This window comes from Canis aureus, chromosome 1, assembly GCF_053574225.1.
Source record: "Canis aureus isolate CA01 chromosome 1, VMU_Caureus_v.1.0, whole genome shotgun sequence".
NCBI classification, from domain to species: domain Eukaryota; kingdom Metazoa; phylum Chordata; class Mammalia; order Carnivora; family Canidae; genus Canis; species Canis aureus.
Window position 1 is genome coordinate 90,314,948 of NC_135611.1, and position 15,337 is coordinate 90,330,284.

At 50.3% G+C, this 15,337-nt stretch overlaps 1 protein-coding gene and 1 long non-coding RNA gene across 11 annotated transcripts in view; one reads left to right on the top strand and one right to left on the bottom strand.

The window, feature by feature from the left end:
* KANK1 (KN motif and ankyrin repeat domains 1) overlaps positions 1 to 3,447 on the top strand; it is a 207,766-nt gene extending 204,319 nt beyond the window's left edge. For all 8 annotated transcript variants that reach the window (XM_077908297.1, XM_077908314.1, XM_077908305.1 and 5 more), the window contains 2 exons: positions 1,689 to 1,787; positions 2,389 to 3,447. In XM_077908297.1, the coding sequence (XP_077764423.1) occupies positions 1,689 to 1,787; positions 2,389 to 2,451 (162 nt within the window). In that variant the 3' untranslated portion in view covers positions 2,452 to 3,447. The remainder of the gene's footprint in view (positions 1 to 1,688; positions 1,788 to 2,388) is intronic.
* A 6,982-nt stretch (positions 3,448 to 10,429) lies between these two features.
* On the bottom strand, positions 10,430 to 14,835 carry LOC144319777 (uncharacterized). Of its 3 annotated transcripts, none has more exons than XR_013385500.1 (4): positions 14,452 to 14,835; positions 12,451 to 12,642; positions 11,883 to 12,082; positions 10,430 to 11,404 (listed from the first exon to the last, which is right to left on the bottom strand). It is a non-coding gene; the product is annotated as an uncharacterized LOC144319777 (long non-coding RNA). The 3 variants fall into 3 exon arrangements; XR_013385498.1 differs by lacking the exon at positions 14,452 to 14,835 and adding an exon at positions 13,126 to 13,579; XR_013385499.1 differs by lacking the exon at positions 14,452 to 14,835 and adding an exon at positions 13,126 to 13,579 and having other exon boundaries at positions 10,430 to 12,082.
* Positions 14,836 to 15,337: the final 502 nt, after the last annotated feature.

Sequence of the window (15,337 nt, forward strand, 5' to 3'; positions counted from 1 at the left end):
GGTGCGTCCGAGCACCAGCACGTGGAAGGGGAATGCACAGATTTATGGCACAGAGTAGGTTTAGTGTAGGCAACTCACAGGTCCATGAAGAAGAGAGGACCAGGTCCCCAGAGTGTCTGGAAATCTGGGTTGCTGGTCGTTCCAGGCCAAATTCCTGGTTGACTAGAGCCAATGGTTAGCGCAGTGAAGTACTCTCCCACGCCCGAAATGAAGACAGCCGTGCCCTTCCCTGGGGCCCATTGGAGTGAATGGCCCGAGCATCTCGTCAGCTCGGCCCTGCAGACCGTCAGGCTCCTTTGAACACATGTCTCCACTCCTGTCTGGCTTTTCCATCATCATAGCCCCCATCTGGTCTCCCGGTTCCCACGCCGTCCCTGTTCCAGATAACCCCTTGCCTGGAAAACACTGTAAGGGGATCTGCTGCTTCGGGCCAAAGGGGAGGAGTATCTGTAGGTGAAGGCACAGAAACTAGCATTTGGGTGGTGACAGGGTTCAGAGTGCAGATGTCGCAGAGGTCAGGCTGGGTTGGTTCTTTTGGGAAGTTTATCTCAGTGGAGCACGGGTTTCGCCCAGAGCTTCCTCCAGCTCCAAACATGTAGAAAAGTTAGAAGGAAAATACTCCTTTTTGCACTAAACGTCACATTCCCTTGGGCCCGAGCCAGCAGGAAGTGCAAATCAGAGCAGGCATTTACTGGCACCGAGGACAGGGGGGCTGGTGGTGGGCTTGCACGGTGGCCAACGCATCCCCAGCAGTGAGCAAGCTGCGCTGGTTCCAGGCACCTTTCCCGTCATCCTCTGGAACGGAGGGAGCATTTCCAGCTCACCTCTCCTCAGGAGGACTTTGTGTTTCACGTGTCTTGATTTTTGTTTGTTGGCTTTTCCCTCTCTCTCAGCAAAGAACAGCCTGTAGATGTAAGTAACAACACGTAACAAGTAGGTAGAGCCACAGTGGCTTCCAGAAATGCTAGTCCCCTCAGCTAATTGTCTGCGTCCTCACCCTTCACGGAAGAGGAGGCCTTGCAGCTGGCCTTCCCAGGACAAGTAGCCCCGAGAATTCCAGGTAGGCGGGAAGGACTGTAAGGACAAGAATTGCTTCCTGCTGCCAGTGACCAGAAGACCTTCCTTACCCTAAGACCAGACAGAAAGTAAATGGTGCTGGCTTTTGCCTTGCCCTCCGCTACACACGCCTGAAGGCCTGCATGTTAATGGAAGCCAGACACTTATTTCACCGGAAGCTCTGACTTCCCCCTGGGTAGTGTTTCCCCTCTTATTTCCACGAGATGTGTTTCTGCAAGGCGGCAGGCATTGTGCTTATGCGTAGATATTATTCGCAGCGTTGGGCGGGTGTGCTTAGGGCTGGAGGGCCGGTTCCCGCCCCAAGGGCACAGTTGAGAGACCTTTGGCAAACTGCAGGCTGTCCAGACGTACACTGGGGTACTACCTGCTTGCTGTAAAGATAGGAAAAAAAGAAACTTTGGTTTCCAGCTGGTGGGAAGAGCAGGTGTGTAAGGGCCTTGAGGGCCGCCTGCATTTGTTGGGGGTGCACAGGGCTCGCCCCTACACACTGGCCTCTGTGACACAAACCACGGATAAAAAACTTCATGGATCTTAGAGAGTATTTGTTGGGCCACCTGTCAGCTATCTGGAAATTTGAAAAACCCACCCTGGCTTGTTCTTTTCCATTTAAGGATGGCAGCACCGCACTCTCCATAGCCCTGGAGGCTGGACACAAGGACATCGCGGTTCTTCTGTACGCCCACGTCAACTTCGCCAAGGCTCCGTCTCCGGTCAGTGTTGCGCGTTGGGGCATTAGGGAACGGGCTGGAGCCCGCCGGGTGGGTGGTCCCCCCTTCTTCAAGGAGCTGACGGGAGACATGGGGTTTCTGACGACTCTGAAAATGGAAGTTTTAGCCTAGAACTTAAGAGTTCACTATTTTTGCCATACCCAGATGGCTGGGAGTGCTAAAGGTTAGCGCAGCACGGGCTGGGCCTCTGCTTGTCCCCAGGAGATAGATGCTCCAAAGCCCTCGCGTGAAGGGTTTATGAACACAATGAACCCAAATGACACATCGTGTGCCCATGAGTACATACTGCTCCTTTCCTGGGCTTTCTCCTAAAGCAGACAGTGACCAGCGACCTGTGGTCCAAGAGTCTGCACTTTGCAGGACCTTGACCTCCCAGAACAGTCGGATGTGGCACCTGCTGAGCCCAGCCGGCTCCAGCGTGGCCGCTGCCAGTGGGTCTCTATCCCACCTTCCAGCTGTCCTCGCTCTGGCTCCTGGGTGGTTGTCAGCTGTGGTGGACAGAGTTCCTAGGTCACAGAGGACACTGCCTGAGGTCATGTGCTAACCCTGCATTCTTTTTTTTCCCCCCTCTCCTGGTCTCTAGGGCACCCCAAGGCTTGGAAGGAAGACATCTCCTGCTCCCACCCACCGAAGTTCCTTTGACTGATGATACACAAATAACCGTCCATTTACATGCCACCATTAAGCTGCTAAATGTTCCTGTTGGGGTGACAGATACTGAATGTATATGTATCGTGCCTGAGCTCACCAGCAAACAGAACGGGAGGGCTGAGGCCTGGAGCTGCACAGCGGAGGCTGAGGCAGCAGGAGCTTGCCCCCGGCCCCTGCCGCCTCCCTCCTGGCCATCTTCCCTCTGCCTCGGGTGTGCTTACCGCCCCCCGCCCCCCGGCTCTGTTGCTGTGGAGTCTCTGCTCCGTTATGTACAGTCGTAGGATGTCGTAACCTGACCTGAGCGGGCACCGTCTCCTCCTTCCCTCCTCCCCTGGCCCCCGCCAGGAAGTGTCCACTTGTCACCGGCTCGGTGTTTTTAAAATTTAAAAATGTTCCACAAGTATTTATATTTACTTGATGTAAATATAAATTTTCCATTGGAAAGCTCTCTGAAAAGTCCATTCCAGGATGGTTTTGTTGACGTGTGTGTGTATTTACTCTTCTAAAGTAATTACTTGGCAGTGGAGGTGACCGATCTTCAGCACCTGGGGCCTGGTCTGGGAGATTTCTGGTTTAAAACTCAAAAAGCGGGACTCTCTAAAAAGCAGAAAACTTATGAAAGGAAATCTTTTCAGTGGGGTTGATCTAGGTGGCTGTATTACATGACTTTTTATATGAAAGGTATCTATATGAAATGACAGCAGTATTTTCGACTTTTATATTCCATAGTCACTGAGACATGAAGTACTACGTGTTACGTTACCGTGTTTTTTATTAATCATCGCCCAAGTCCACGTCTGATGGCAAAGGTTGGATCGTGTTAGAGGAACCGGCTCTGTATTTGCCTCTGGGGAAACCTAGTGTAGTTCTCTGCGTATTTATGGATTCCTTTCTACTAAGCCACATTTACTTTGGTCTTACGTGTATTTAAATGTTTGAAGTGCCTTAGACTCTTGCCATATTTTCAAAATAAAATTTCATTAAGCCCTTCCACCTGTCCCTCCTTCGTCTCCGACAGCGGCCTGCCTGGCCCCATTGAATTCTGGTGGTGGCAGCACCCAGGCTGGCAGAGGGTGCGGGTGGGGAGCGCTGGCCAGCTGCCCTTGCCCTCGACCGAGAGGGGACCCCTCCCGAGAGCACCACCCTGTACAAACAGCTCTGCCCCTTGCCCAGTTGCCCATTGCGCATCAGAAGCGTGAGACCGTATTTGGCAAGCAGCTCATCAGACAGGTAATCTCCGAGGGGAGGCAAGTTAGCTGTTCTCAGGTGCAGAGCACTGGCCTCTGCACCTCGTTTTGGGTGCAGCTGCTGGCTTGCAGTCTTTTTTTACAAAGTTAAAGGGCACTGAGTCCATCCCGTTATAAGGAAGCGTAAAAAAATTAATTCAAAACAAAAAATGAAGAAGTATGAAGGCTGAAATGTAGATGAGATGTTTGGGCCCGGGCCCAGGTGGTGAATTTTAACCCAGGCTGTTTGTGAGAACCAGGTGCCCCGGGGAAAATATCACGGAGGCTTTTCTCACACCTTTCTTTCCTCTCATCTGTTCGTCCACTGCTGAGCTCAGGAAAGAGAACAGAGGACAGATTTTTTTTCAGCAGGTGTGCCCCACGGTGTCTGTCCTGGAAAGCCTGTTTCACGGGCTGGGAGGAATGCGTCGTTTAGAGGAAGAACTCAGAGGAGCTGGGAAAAGTGGTGCTAGGAGTTGAGGCCTACTTGGGACGGTAAGAGATGCCCCCCACCCGGGGCCCATGCTGGGGTGTCTGGGGCAGAAGGGTGCTGGACCTGGACCATGAAAGTGAGGTTGCAGCTACCTGGAGGCATGAGCACCTTTGTCCATCCCAGGACAGATCCACTAGCTACAGGATTGGGGCTAAATTTCGATTCACATCATTACTGAGGCTCCTTCAGACCTGAAATAACATGATAAATTAAAGCAGAAGAGCGTTTGTGTTTAAAGAAAAGTAGGTCTGGGTTTCCTGCCCCTTAAATGGCATGACATCCCTTTTGAGTAGGCAGGGCTGTATCTCAGGTGGTTTGAGGTCTTGAGGGTGTTGTTCTGTGTGAGAAAGGAAGTCGTTCATGTTGTCCGTGCACGAGAAAATGAATCCTACATCCCTGTGCTGCATTCAGATGCCATAGACTAAATTTTGCAGTAACAGAGTGAGCGATTGTTTTATCATGGAGTGAGGTCTCTTTCAATCCATATCTAGCTTCTGGATATGCCAGCCTATGCCTTGTCTCCTCTGCCTTGTCTACTCTGGGCACTTAGAAGGCTTTTTATCTTGGGATCTTGGCACATTATATAAACCTAGGCTGATTCGCCCCCATTGGTTTCGCTGCAGTTTCTGGAGGTGCGTGTCCATAAAGGGATTTGAGGCAGGCCACTTGGCCAAGGCTCCCCGAGTGCGGCCAGTGTAGGCCTGGAGACTCTTGAGGTGGATTTCTGGTTGACGCGAGGAGAAGCCAAAGCCTTTAAGTGGCAGCCTCTTTTTTCAGGCAGCCTTGCCCTGTAGAATTAGAAGCTGAAGGCCGGCATCCTCCCCCAGACAAAAGGAATAAAGCAGTGGGAACTTTGAGATTTCTAACATTAAGAAAGTGAAACACGAGTCGTCCTGCCTCCGTTGTGACTTAAGGAATGTAAACCCTGTGCGGGGGTTGGCAGGGCTGGGGGGTGTGTTGCTGCCGGAGTGAGTTAGCAGGAGCGTGCTGTCTAGACGGGTCCCCCAGATAAACCAAGTGTTGGACTCTTGGGGACCCCCCTCCCCGCAGTCTAAGGGGGACAGTTTCACCCCCGACTTTGTGGCATTAAATACCGCAGACAGGTGCTAACACTCACAGATAGGATCCCATCCTAATGGGTTCTTGGCTGCAGGGAGCCTGCTGCAAGCAGAGCACATTTGATTTTCATGATGCTTTTGTGAGAACTTTTGCCTTCACTGCGTGCATAAGAACCGATTATAAGAGCTATGAGGGGCCAATCGTGGGCCCCACCCCAAGGAGCAGCATCCCAGGTATTTCTCAGGGTGGCCTTGGGTGCACACTGAGAATGGTTTTACTCTCAAGTTAGGAGACACTACCATGGTTCTCTTCCAGCCAAATTAGACGGGATGGAGAGAGCTAGAACAAAACCAGAAATATGATGCCTCATCTTTGATCTTTGCTGTATAAGGAGCCAGCATAGCCCCTACCTGGTGTTTCTCTGTGTTTGGTGGCACTTCTGCAATGCTGGAGCAGTCCTTTCTAGAAGGCCAGGAGCCGCGGCTGCCGCGGTGGAGGAGGGGTGGCCCAGGACGTGAGGGGCTGCGACTGAGCAGCCAGACTGCTCGGCGGTCTTCCTTACGTGCATCTTTGCTTTCCCCTCTTCCTGGAGGAGCAGGACCATTTCTGCTCAGGAAGAAGGCCGTGACCCGTTGTGTTGGCTTTGGAATAGAGTGTTCTGTTTTCTTTTCTACTGGGAGAAAATTCTTTTTAGGCCCTGGGCCTTAGCCAGAGACTATCCTCTGCCATAAGGAAATTACTAATCATATGTTTACTCTGTTGTTACTCAGCGTGGCTGTAATTTAGAAGCCAGCCGATTATAGAAATATATTTACAGTCCATTTTGCTGGAGATGATTACCACAAAAGGATGTGGCTGAGCCGTTGGCCACGGTGTTCTAGGACTGCACACACTCACACTCCCTCCCCGCCAAACTCACTGGCGCTTTCCCAGGGAGTGGAATCGGGAAGTCGCAGTGTGCTCTGCAAGCCTGAAGGGTGGAATCCAACACTTGCCGTGGGGTCCCCGAGATTCCTGACCTGAATCCCTGCAAGGATTTTTGCAGAGAAGCTAGAAAGCAAAATACCACGTTCTATGGGTGCGTGCTGGTACGGATATGTCCGATTTTGAGGACATTTGGCGGAGGAGCTGGCATTTTAGAAAACCAGCTGCCCCCACTGCCTTTTTGTTAAGATCTTTGACGATTTAATAGGCATGGGAATGGGAACTACATCCCTCGTTTTCGGGTAATGGAAGTTACATAAGAAATACTCTGAAGACCAAATGCCAGTCTTGTATTGCAGCCAAAAACAAGTTTTATACATGTTCACCACCCCCAACCCAGAAAGATCCAGTTTGCCCAGCCCTAGAACTACCTGAAAGGGTGAGGCTGTATGGGATGAGGAGGAGCCCTGAGCGCAGATGGGCAGGGTTGTCAGGCAGCTCAACACCAAGTGCCAGCTGGGCGGGCCATTGATTTCTCGTGTGTCAGGCAGCAGAGAAATTCTGGCTGTGATCCATCCGCTCCGCTATGAAAGGATGTGCTTAAACAGGTAGTAGAGACAATAGTCACTAATTAGACTGAGTCCCTCAATCCTATTTAAGAGATGTCACCACCACCACCCCCAAAACACCCAGTCTTCCAGAAGGAAGCTCCCCAAGTTCAGCTTTCGTGCTTGGGTCTGGAACACCACCTGCCGGGACAGAGAAGTTCTAGTGCCCGGCTGACCAGTACTAGTTGAACAAATGAGTGTAAAAGTGATTGGGGGGCAGCATTGAGAGTCAGGAGACTATTAGTCCTGGGGGGGGGAGACACTACTGGGGGGGAGCCTGTGAGGAACTGGTGATTCCCTAGAATGGTTTGCTTTGTACCCTTGAGGTAGCTATACTCTTTACGTTGCCTTTGTGGTCATTCAACAGGCTGTATCCTCAAAATTTGTGCACTTTTCTGCATGTAAATGAACTTCATTTTCTTTTTAATTTAAAAAAAAATTAGGGGCCCCTGCGTGGCTCAGTGGGTTAAGCATCTGATTCTTGATTTCTGCTCAAGTAGCAATCTCAGGGTCATGAGATTGAGCCCCAGGTCCAGCTCTGCCCTGGACGTGGGACCTGCTTAAGATTTTCTTTTCCTCTCTCTCTGCCCCTCCCCCCTGCTTACGTACACGCTCTCTCAAAAAAAATTAATTTGAAAAAGTTTTAGATGTTATCTATTTGAGGGAGAGAACATGAGCAGGGGAGGGGCAGAGGGAGAAACAGACCCCCTTCTGAGCAGAGAGCCCTATGCGTGGCTCAATCCCAGAACCTGGGATCATATGACCCAAGTCGAAGGCAGACGTCTAACCAACTGAGCCACCCAGGTGCCTCTAAATTTGAAAAAGTTTGATCAAAAAAGCTCTTAGGTGGGGAGGTTATAGATTTTGTAGATTTGAAGCTGAACAGGAACAGAAGTGCCTGGCTGCCTGGTAGAGTATGTAAACTCTCAATCTTCTCAATCTCTGGGTCATGAGTTTGATCCCCACATTGGGCATAGAGTTTAAACGAAAAAAAAAAAAGTGAGCAGGAATAAAATGAGAGTGAACATAAAATTAGAAACAACTTGGTCCCACCGTTTCTTTAATGTTAATACCCAGCTGTGTATACAAGGGGTGCTGTGACCCACTCATAACCTTGGATAGTAATCATTTGGTCTGTTTCCAGATATCCCGGAGCTTTTTCTGGGTACTACCTGCCTACTTTTGAAGTTAGGCTTCGGCATGTGATTGTGTTGGCAGCAGATCATTAGTGAGAGTGATGTGTCAATTGTAGGCAGGAGCTTGAAAAGCCAGCGTGCCATCGTGTCCCCTTCTCCAGCCATGGTGTTCATGGAAGCAAGTGTTGAGATGGACTCAGCTCCCCCTTCCTGCCCCGGTCCCCTGGCGACTTCGCAGAGTAGAGCATGCCCCCCGCCAGCAGGGGGTGTCACCACAGTGTGGTGTAGGCTTTCTTCACTGATAAGGAAATTGGTTTTGACGGGCACTGAGGTGGGCACTTGACGGGATGAGCACTGAGTGTTATTCTATATGTTGACAAATTGAACACCAATAAAAAATAAATTTAAAATAAATAAAAAATAAATAAATAAATAAATAAATAAGTAAATCTTAATTAAAAAAAAAAAAAGAAATTGGTTTTGGGAAGTGGGTGCTGCTGTACCCAAGTGGCTTGGCAGATACTGTATGGACAGCAGGGATTCTGGCTTTGTGTGCTCAGTCAAGAACACAGAAAAGCAGTGAACGCTTTTCCTTATTTTCCCGAGGCTAGAACGTGCCAGTGGCTACCATCCTCGATGCTCAGGGGAGAAGGGAGCCTGTTACCTAGACGCCTCAGGGCACCACGACTAGTCTCTGGGAAGGAAAGCCATTTCCTGTGTACCTGGTGGGGCTGATGGTATCTCATGAACGTGTAGTTCTCAGACTAGAGCACACATGAGAGTCCCGAGGAGGGCTTGTGACAGCACAGGCTGCTGGGCCCCAGCCCAGAGTTTCTGATTCAGTAGATCCCAGAGGAGGCCTGAGAACGAGCATTGGAAACAAGTTCCCCTGCGATGCCAATGCTGCTGGTCTGGAGACCTCACATTAAGAACACTGCTCACGGGAGAAGAGTATTTTTTTTAAGATTTATTTATTTATTCATGAGAGACAGAGAGAGAGAGACACAGGGACATAGGCAGAGGGAGAAGCAGGCTCCCTGTGCGGAGCCTGATGTAGAACTCGAACCCAGGACCCCAGGATCATGACCTGAGCCAAAGGCAGACGCTCAACCACTGAGCCACCCAGGCGTCCCACGGGGGAGGAATATTAAAAGGAAATGCTCTTATGTCAACCACAGGTGCCTGCTGGATGGGCATCCCAGAGGTCTGTATTCAGTAATCTCTGTGGGCTTTGTTTGTAATTTCCAGCGACCAAGACTTCACTGTGAGCCCGTGAGCTGTACACCCTTGGCTTCTCGGTTTAAAAATCAAATCGGGGATGCCCGGGTGGCTCAGCGGCTGAGTGCCTGCCCCCAGCTCAGGGCGTGATCGGCGGTCTCAGGATCAAGTCCCACATCGGGCTCCCTGCCTGGAGGCTGCCTCTCCCTCTGCCTGCATCTCTGCCTCTCTCTCTGTGTGTGTCTTTCATGAATAAATAAATAAAATCTTTTTAAAAAAATAAAATCGTACAAAAGCGCTGTTGCCTCTGGCCCTTCTTTCTTTCTAGAGTTTGTAGAACACGTCAAGTGTTCATAAATCCTGTGTTCATCCAGAATGGGGCTTTAGAACCCAGCCAGGGGCCTTGACTGGAATCACAGCAGTCTTGCAAGAAAAATGAGGCACACATTTATACTTGGGAAGAAAGAAATCTTTATGTGATCACACTGAGTTTCCCTCTGTGTTGGCTGCACCCCATCATAAATCCTCATTTGAAAAATCACCGTCTCTTCCTGAAACCCCAGTGAGACACTAAGGAGAGGGTGGGCTGTGTTGATGTGCTCCCAGCTGCTGCCCCTGAATTCCTGTTTCTCTTCCTGTCCTGCATCGGGCACAGGCACAGTGGCTTCCCTTTGCAGAGCCAGGGCGGCGGTCATTCTGGGCGCTCATGCTAGGGTCTGAGAGACAGGGACATCTGTGAAGGAAAGCCATTGGGACCCACGGGACCAGAAACCAACTTGGGATTTCCCCACCCAAAGGCACAAATAGGGCATGTCCACAGTTCTGGGGTCACAGATGAGTAAGAAGAGGGAGGGGAGGGGCAACCCCGGTGGCTCAGTGGTTGAGCATCTGCCTTTGGCCCAGGGCGTGATCCCAGGGTCGTGGGATTGAGTCCTGTATTGGGCTCCCTGCAGGGAGCCTGCTTCTCCCTCTGCCTCTCTCTGTGTCTCTCATGAATAAATAAAATCTTTTTTTTTTAAAAAAAAAGGAGAAATTAGTGTTTCACAGGGAAACAGAGGCAACTTGTTTATATCCTCCCCCATCTGTCAATTAATCTCAGAGACAAGACTCACTTTCAGGAAGTGCACCTGCTGACACTGATTTATGGCAGGCCTTGGCTGACCAAAGAACATTAATGAAGTTCCTTCCTATGCCCCATTCAATCATCGTCAGGGTACATGACGAAATATATAACCAAATAGCCAGAAGCTTGGTGTTGATCATATAAACCCTGCAGTGTTTTCTGGTCCGCATAATATTTCAAACAGTAGAACAGAATACTTTTATTTATTTGTCTCTATGTGTTAAGAGTTTGGAGACTCCAGCTCAGGAGGCCAGTGAGGCTGCGATGGCTAGAACAACGGACTTTGGTTCATGAATTTGTCTTGCCAGACTCTTATCTGTGCTTCTGATCCACATTGAAATTAGGAAAGCCAAACACCACCACTGCTTACCAGTAAGTCTTACAGGGTTTCCCTTTCAATGATCTGTACATACGCTGACCTCTACGTGAAGACGAGTTTTATCCAGAAGCCAACATGAAGAACATCTCTTGCTGCAAACAGCCACCCCGTCTGGGTAGAGGTAGGTCTGTCCCCTACTATCTGAAGTTGTGCAAATACGGGGAGGCATCACTTTTCTTGGCTTTGCTTCTCCCATCTCCATTGACCTGATGCCTGATAAAGAATGATATTTACTTCTTGATGTGCTCATTCTGTGGTTTTTTTTTTTAAGATTTTTTTTTTATTATTATTCATGAGAGACACCGAGAGAGAGAGAGGCAGAGACACAGGCAGAGGGAGAAGCAGGGCTCCAGGCAGGGAGCCCGACGTGGGACTCGATCCTGGGTCTCCAGGATCACATCTGTAGAATTGAAGGCCAGTGAAAGGTCTTCAGCTCAAGGTAGTGCAAGTGAAGAGCCATCTGTAGGGACCCATTTTATTTGAAGGTGAAAGCTGCTGCTACTAGTTCTTCAGAGGGTGCGTCATCATCTGACTTATCAGTGGACATGTCGGTTGTCTGTAGCCACAGTGAAGCTGTATGTAACACGCAGCCTTCGAAGCCTCAGCGGCCTACAACCAGGAGCTGTTATTGCTCACATGTCTGAGCAGCCCACTGACCTCCGGCTCTGCTGACCTTGGCCAGTCGTGCTTTGGGCTGTCAGCTGATTGAAGCTGGCTTTGCTCAGGTGGCTGAGGTGTGCAGCACTGCGACTCGTACCCTCCAGCTGAATAGCCCGAGAATGCTGTCGAAGCCATGACAAAGATGCAAGAAGAGTAAGTGGACAACAGCTTCCCCAGCCTTAGGTCCAGAGCTGGCACCCCACCAGGTCCTGGACATGGTCTTGGCCCAAACGAGTCACAGCCCAGATTCAAGGAGAGTTGGAAACAGGTCAGGCCTCCTTAGTGAGAACTGCAGTTTCACAAGTCAGAATGTTCGACTTCTGACTGAGTGAAGGAGGCAGAGCCATGAAATGCAATACATTTTTCACTGTAAGACCCTCCCCCTGCGTGGTTCTGGCCGGGATTTGGGTGTTGCTAAATAGACGTGCTTCTATTACCCTCCATAAATACCTGTGGGAAAGGGTGGAGATGGTAAATCTGGTCCCTCCTTGAGGCTAACTGGTGTTTGCAGAGCTTTTCCACGGTAGGCACCTCATGGAAAGTTTCTGCCGTCATCACTACCATGAGCACCGCCGCAGGGGAGCCCCAAACAAGACTCACCTGCCACAGGGCGGCCAGTGACTGTGAACTGGCAGCGGTGGGCAGAGAGTTGCAGCCCAGAAGCAGCTGGAAGACACGACTTGTCCTAAGAGTTTGGGAGCTGGTTTCAAGTGGGATTCTCTCAGCCTCTCACTCTGCCCCTTCCTCTGCTTGCATGCTTGTTCTCTCGCTCTCTCTCTCTCTCTTTCAAATAAATACATCTTAAAAAAAAAAAAAAAAGAAAACAAAAAGAAAGCTATCTCTCACTGCCTAAGGACAGCATAACCTTTCTGACTGCTCTGGATATAAACTGTTTACTGAATCTCCTCAAAATATGGAAGCCTGTGTTCCCAGGTTCCACTGTTAAGGTCAAGCTGACTGCATCATCACTCTGGTCACGCACAAGAAACATGCTTGTGGGAGAACTAGCAGAGCTAGTAAGACAAGAGACCTATGTAAACGCTCAGTCACAGGGTGGCCTTCTGGCCCTTGCAGAGGAAGGCTGGCGCAGCCAGTGGCCTGGGGGCTCATGGGGATGCCTTCTTCAGACACCATGGGTCCCAGGCTCACCAGGGCCAGGATCTCTCACCTCCGTTCCCCTCTAGGGGCCCCACTTTCCCCACGACCAGGATGGACAGCAGAAGTGGCCTCGTTTGCTGTGGTGGGGAGGAGGGTACCCGGCCCCGAGGACGGTTCAGAACCTGCCCCATGAGGCTGTTCAAGGCGAGGTGGCGGTCACACATCTCAAGGGCAGTTGTGTAATCAGAAGAGGAGTTCTGTCCTGCAGGAGAAAGAGGGTCAGGACACTGAGCCAAAAATCCAACCCCCGGCACACAACACAGTTAAACGGCTACCCCCCAAGAAAAGGTGAACCAGTTAAAGCTCCTTCAGCTAAATCAACTTCAATCGGAATGGGCTCCGCTGGCGTGAAGGGGTGTGGGAGCCTGCGTGGGCATCCTGAGGTCCCAGCAGCGCGGAGACTTCCTCTCTGATTTCCTCTAAGCCACCAACCGGTCACTCTGATCTCCAAGCATCCTGACCTGTCAGCTCCCCTTAGTGGCCAGTGGTGGACGCACCCATGCACGGGCCAGTCTCCTACTGAGTGTGCTTTCCCAGCAGAAAGTCAGGCTTGCCAAAGCGTCACTACAATCATTTTTTAAAAATCCAATAAATCCAGAGTTTGAGATTGTACTACGTATAGCAACGGTTAGTAATAGTTCATGGAACTGCATCCGTGTGTGTGCACGCACATGCACGCGTGTACCTTCTGGGTCCCAAGGTAGGATGTCTTGGTCGCAGTGGGCAGAGCAGAAGTCTACGAACTTTGCAAAACCCAAGTCCAGCATGTGATGCAGCCGGGCCAGGGTTGTAGCTCCTCATCAGGGAAGCAGGGAGGAAGCCTCTCAAGTGCCTGTTGCGACTCATTCTAAGTCCGGGCCTGGGCTGGGGCGTGGGGGGAGGGGGCAGCAGAAAGTGGAGACCCGACCTCCCCACCCAGAGGATCACAATGTAGTTGATAAACGGCCACACACAAGTAAAAGCAAGCTGGGGTGCAGCTGGCACCTGAGGAAGGTTGGCAGGTGGAGCCTGGGGTGGGTAGGAGAGCTCAGTGGGCAGAGGCACAGGGGCTGTGAAGATCTGTCCAGGTGGGTGCCCTGAAGGAAGCAGAGGACATGAAGGTGCCAAAAGGGAGTTTACCTGGCAGCAGGCTGGGGCTGGACAGGGCTTTCGGGCTAATGTCACCACCTCATTTTTCCTACTGGCAACCCCTAGTTACGGCCTCGTGGACTATAAAAGTTCAAAGTTTATGGCAAGTACCTTTCTCTTTCAAAGCTTGTCTCTCCCTCTCTTATTTTCACTTCTGATGTTTGATTTTTTTTTTTTCATTGTGGTAAAAGACACATAATATGCAGTTTGCCACTTTTTGAGTGTGTAACTCAGCGGCATTAAGTACATGCACACTGTTGAATAACCATGGGCACCGTCCATCTCCGAAACTCCTCACCTGCAAGAAACTAGCCATGGAGCAGTAGCTCGTCCCACTCCCACTCGCCTTGGGTAGCCCCAGTTCTACTTCCTGTGAATTCTGGATGCTTCACATAAGTGAAATCACGCATCTGGTCATGTCTGGTTTCTTTCACTTAGCATAAAAAAATAATAGTAAATCTTAAAAAATGAAGGAACTAAATCTTTGCGTGGCTTCAAGTCACCCATTACTTAATGGGAAGCCTGATTCCACGTCCATCCACGTCTCCTGCCTCCTGGGCCCAAATGGTCACTACACCAAGCTACCAGCCTGACACCCTTTTATTGCACATTCTGCTTTATTTTGCATTCACATATAGCGAAAAATAACAATCCCTTATATAGCACCTAACTGTATACCAGGCACTGTTCTGAGTGCTTTATCCATGTTAACTCATTTTCGCCTCACCGTAAACCTGTCCGCTAAATGGATACCATTACTTTCCCCTTTTTACAGAGAGAGAAACAGAAGCAGAGAGGTTAAGTAACTTGCCCAACCTCACGCAGCTATTAAGTGCCAGAGCTGGGCCGCCCAGGAGCCCAGCTCCGGAATCCCCGCACTTACTCCAAGATGCTGCCCGTCTGGCAGAGAGAAACGCGTTCTTCACCAAAGCAGGACATCCAGTGGGTTTACATTTCTTTTTTTTTTTTAAGATTTATTTTTATTTATTTATGATAGACAGAGAGAGAGAGAGAGAGAGGCAGAGACACAGGAGGAGGGAGAAGCAGGCTCCATGCCGGGAGCCCGACGCAGGACTCGATCCCGGGACTCCAGGATCACGCCTTGGGCCAAAGGCAGGCGAGAAACCACTGAGCCACCCAGGGATCCCTGGGTTTACATTTCTAGTGTTAGAGACTCGAATTCCAGAGAGGAAATCAATCAGGCTGCCCTTTGTCTGAGGTTAACCCGGGAAGACAAATTTATTCCAGGGGAAAGACTACAAGCTGAGTCACACCTGCCTTTTTTGCAGCCAGTGTCTGTGGCCTTGAACTCTGCATGGGTTTCATGGGACAGTCTCCTCCCCCGGCCAGATGACCTAGGAACTACAGGGCAAATGTAAACCCTTCAGGCCCAAAATTGTTCCCTAAATTATTCTAGACTCTGCTCAGCTAAAGAATGAGACAGAAGTCTCATTCCAGGGATGCTTTTGCTATTCCAAGTACAATGACTCAGATTCTATATGTCTGAGTCTCGGGCGCCAGCCTACAACAGTCACTGTCATTGGGGCTGGGCCAGGGATTTGCAGACCCCAGAAGGGTCAGAGAAGCAGGCATCCAACAATCATGCCCCAGTTCTACTTAGGTCATATGACTTGTTGACTAGGAAGACAGAACTTTCTAGAACAAAAGGCCAAAGCACAGGCGCTTTCTCCAAGTCTGTTCTGCGTGGAAAGGCAAGTGATGAGGGACTCACCCCCACCCTAAGGAGGGAGAATACAGGAGACAAGCCC